Raw genomic sequence first — 3393 nt, 5'->3', positions numbered from 1 at the left:
CATCTATTTATACATATATCGATATAAACGTGTTGCTCCGGAGTAAAATATTACTCCGGAGTAACTATTTTTGGAGTAAGATATTACTCCGGAGTAACTATATTACTCCGGAGCCGTTTTTGGAGTAAAACTTTTACTCCGGAGTAAGTTTATTTGTAGCAAGTAGCATGTATATTTGTCATGAATTTCCGTATCGTGTATCCTCACATGTATGATGTGTAGATATATCGTATATTATCCATATACCTAACCGTCGGAGTGGGCGCGCGCGCGCGCGCGCGCGTGTGTGTGTGTGTGTGCATCCACATATACACATATCGATATAAACGTGTTGCTCCGGAGTAAAATATTACTCCGGAGTAAGTATTTTTGGAGTAAAATATTACTCCGGAGTAACTATTACTCCGTTTTGGAGTAAAAATTTTACTCCGGAGTAAGTTCATTTGTAGCAAGTTAAGTATATTTGGCATGGTTGTCCGTATCATGTATTCTCACATGTATGATATCGATGTGTAGATATATCGTATATGCATATACATAACCGTCGGAGTAAATAATTACTCCGGAGTAAGCTGAACTAGTGGTTCATATCTATGTCACGTATGTCTGTGTCTCAAGCGTGCATACATCGACACAACGACGCAAAAGGCAGTAGGGTTCGTCACACTTTATTGATCACTTACAGGTCAAGACTGTTCCGAAAAACTCGCAAGACAGCGTACGTCTTGTCATGTAGGTATCGCTGTTACATTAGGACTAGTTGTCCTATCGGCAGAAGGACGATGCTGTATTATTTCAGAACGAGGTAGCCGTATTTTGTCATCAATTTCTGCTCTGGGACCCAGTTCTTGCTGTACTCGATATTGTAACCGTAACGAGGCATGGCAGCAAACTCTACAAGATAAAACTTTTTGCCAGCGCGTTTTGTCTCTTTGATTACGCGTTGAGGGACATCGCCTGGTTCGTGCTTGAGTGGAATGGACCAGTCTCGATAGAGCGTCCACTCTTCCTCATCACCGCTGTCGTAGCCGTACTCTTCACTTTCACCATAAGAAGCCGTGTTGGAAGAAACGTCCGAGTCTGCATCACTCTCAGAATCACTTTCATCGCTGTCGGTTTCTGTCACTGCCTCTGCCTCCTCAGAGTCCACCACAGATTCATCTTCGTCTGAGACGGTTACTTCATCTTGTGACACGGTCGGTTCCTCGTCCTCTTCGTCTTCCTCATCGACTGATGAATCAAGCGCGTCAGTGTCATGTTCATACGATATGTCGGAGTCGTCGTCAAAAACATCGCGCTTTCGGTAAGATCCTGTCTCGGGATCTACGACGACTTCCCCCGAGGCAACAGCCGACTCGTCTCGGTGTTTTCTTTCCTGGTGACGATCAAGGTTAAACTTACGAGCAAACTCTTTGTCACAGATTTCGCAGACGAAAGACATGCTTCCTTTCTCTTTCTTGGGCAAGGGAGAAATGAGGCGAGGTTTATGTGCACATTAAATATACCACGATACTTTCCAAGTCATTATACACAATATCAATATCCATGCAAATGTGATATGTGATATGTATCTATCTATCTATCTCTTTTTCTGTGTGTGTGTGTGTGTGTGTGTGTGAGTGAGTGTGTTGCTCCGGAGTAAAATATTACTCCGGAGTAAAGATCGCTCCGTTTCGGAGTAAGAAAATACTCCGTTTCGGGGTAAAGTATTACTCCGGAGTAAGTGTATTTGTAGCATATGGTGCATATTGTAGCATATATATGTAGTCAGACTCTACATACATAAACATAATACGTACATACACTTACTCAGGAAACTTCATACATAACACATATCACATTTGCATGGATATTGATATTGTGTATAATGACTTGGAAAGTATCGTGGTATATTTAATGTGCACATAAACCTCGCCTCATTTCTCCCTTGCCCAAGAAAGAGAAAGGAAGCATGTCTTTCGTCTGCGAAATCTGTGACAAAGAGTTTGCTCGTAAGTTTAACCTTGATCGTCACCAGGAAAGAAAACACCGAGACGAGTCGGCTGTTGCCTCGGGGGAAGTCGTCGTAGATCCCGAGACAGGATCTTACCGAAAGCGCGATGTTTTTGACTCCGACTCCGGCATATCGTATGAACATGACGCTGACGCGCTTGATTCATCAGTCGATGAGGAAGACGAAGAGGACGAGGAACCGACCGTGTCACAAGATGAAGTAACCGTCTCAGACGAAGATGAATCTGTGGTGGACTCTGAGGAGGCAGAGTCAGTGACAGAAGCCGACAGCGATGAAAGTGATTCTGAGAGTGATGCAGACTCGGACGTTTCTCCAACACGACTTCTTAGTGGTAGAAAGTGAAGAGTACGGCTACGACAGCGGTGACGAGGAAGAGTGGACGCTCTATCGAGACTGGTCCATTCCACTCAAGCACGAACCAGGCGATGTCCCTCAACGCGTGATCAAAGAGACAAAACGCGCTGGCAAAAAGTTTTATCTTGTAGAGTTTGCTGCCATGCCTCGTTACGGTTACAATATCGAGTACATCAAGAACTGGGTCCCAGAGCAGAAATTGATGACAAAATACGGCTACCTCGTTCTGAAATAATACAGCATCGTCCTTCTGCCGATAGGACAACTAGTCCTAATGTAACAGCGATACCTACATGACAAGACGTACGCTGTCTTGCGAGTTTTTCGGAACAGTCTTGACCTGTAAGTGATCAATAAAGTGTGACGAACCCTACTGCCTTTTGCGTCGTTGTGTCGATGTATGCACGCTTGAGACACAGACATACGTGACATAGATATGAACCACTAGTTCAGCTTACTCCGGAGTAATTATTTACTCCGACGGTTATGTATATGCATATACGATATATCTACACATCGATATCATACATGTGAGAATACATGATACGGACAACCATGCCAAATATACTTAACTTGCTACAAATGAACTTACTCCGGAGTAAAATTTTTACTCCAAAACGGAGTAATAGTTACTCCGGAGTAATATTTTACTCCAAAAATACTTACTCCGGAGTAATATTTTACTCCGGAGCAACACGTTTATATCGATATGTGTATATGTGGATGCACACACACACACACACGCGCGCGCGCGCGCGCGCGCCCACTCCGACGGTTAGGTATATGGATAATATACGATATATCTACACATCATACATGTGAGGATACACGATACGGAAATTCATGACAAATATACATGCTACTTGCTACAAATAAACTTACTCCGGAGTAAAAGTTTTACTCCAAAAACGGCTCCGGAGTAATATAGTTACTCCGGAGTAATATCTTACTCCAAAAATAGTTACTCCGGAGTAATATTTTACTCCGGAGCAACACGTTTATATCGATATATGTATAAATAGATG

At 43.1% G+C, this 3393-nt stretch overlaps 2 protein-coding genes and 1 pseudogene across 2 annotated transcripts in view; 1 reads left to right on the top strand and 2 right to left on the bottom strand.

Annotated features, from left to right (window-relative positions):
• Positions 1-3393, bottom strand: part of LOC109476633 (von Willebrand factor D and EGF domain-containing protein-like) — a 77202-nt gene that overhangs the window by 64939 nt on the left and 8870 nt on the right. The gene's annotated exons all lie outside the window — the stretch shown is intronic.
• On the bottom strand, positions 733-1441 carry LOC109476634 (clumping factor B-like). The gene has a single exon (XM_019777642.1). The coding sequence runs from the start codon at positions 1439-1441 to the stop codon at positions 791-793; it is 651 nt and encodes a 216-aa protein (XP_019633201.1). The 3' UTR covers positions 733-790.
• LOC109476635 lies at positions 1952-2657 on the top strand (annotated as a pseudogene).

Source organism: Branchiostoma belcheri, unplaced genomic scaffold, assembly GCF_001625305.1.
Source record: "Branchiostoma belcheri isolate BF01 breed outbred unplaced genomic scaffold, Haploidv18h27 scaffold384, whole genome shotgun sequence".
NCBI lineage: Eukaryota > Metazoa > Chordata > Leptocardii > Amphioxiformes > Branchiostomatidae > Branchiostoma > Branchiostoma belcheri.
This window is presented reverse-complemented; position numbering and strand designations above follow the sequence as displayed.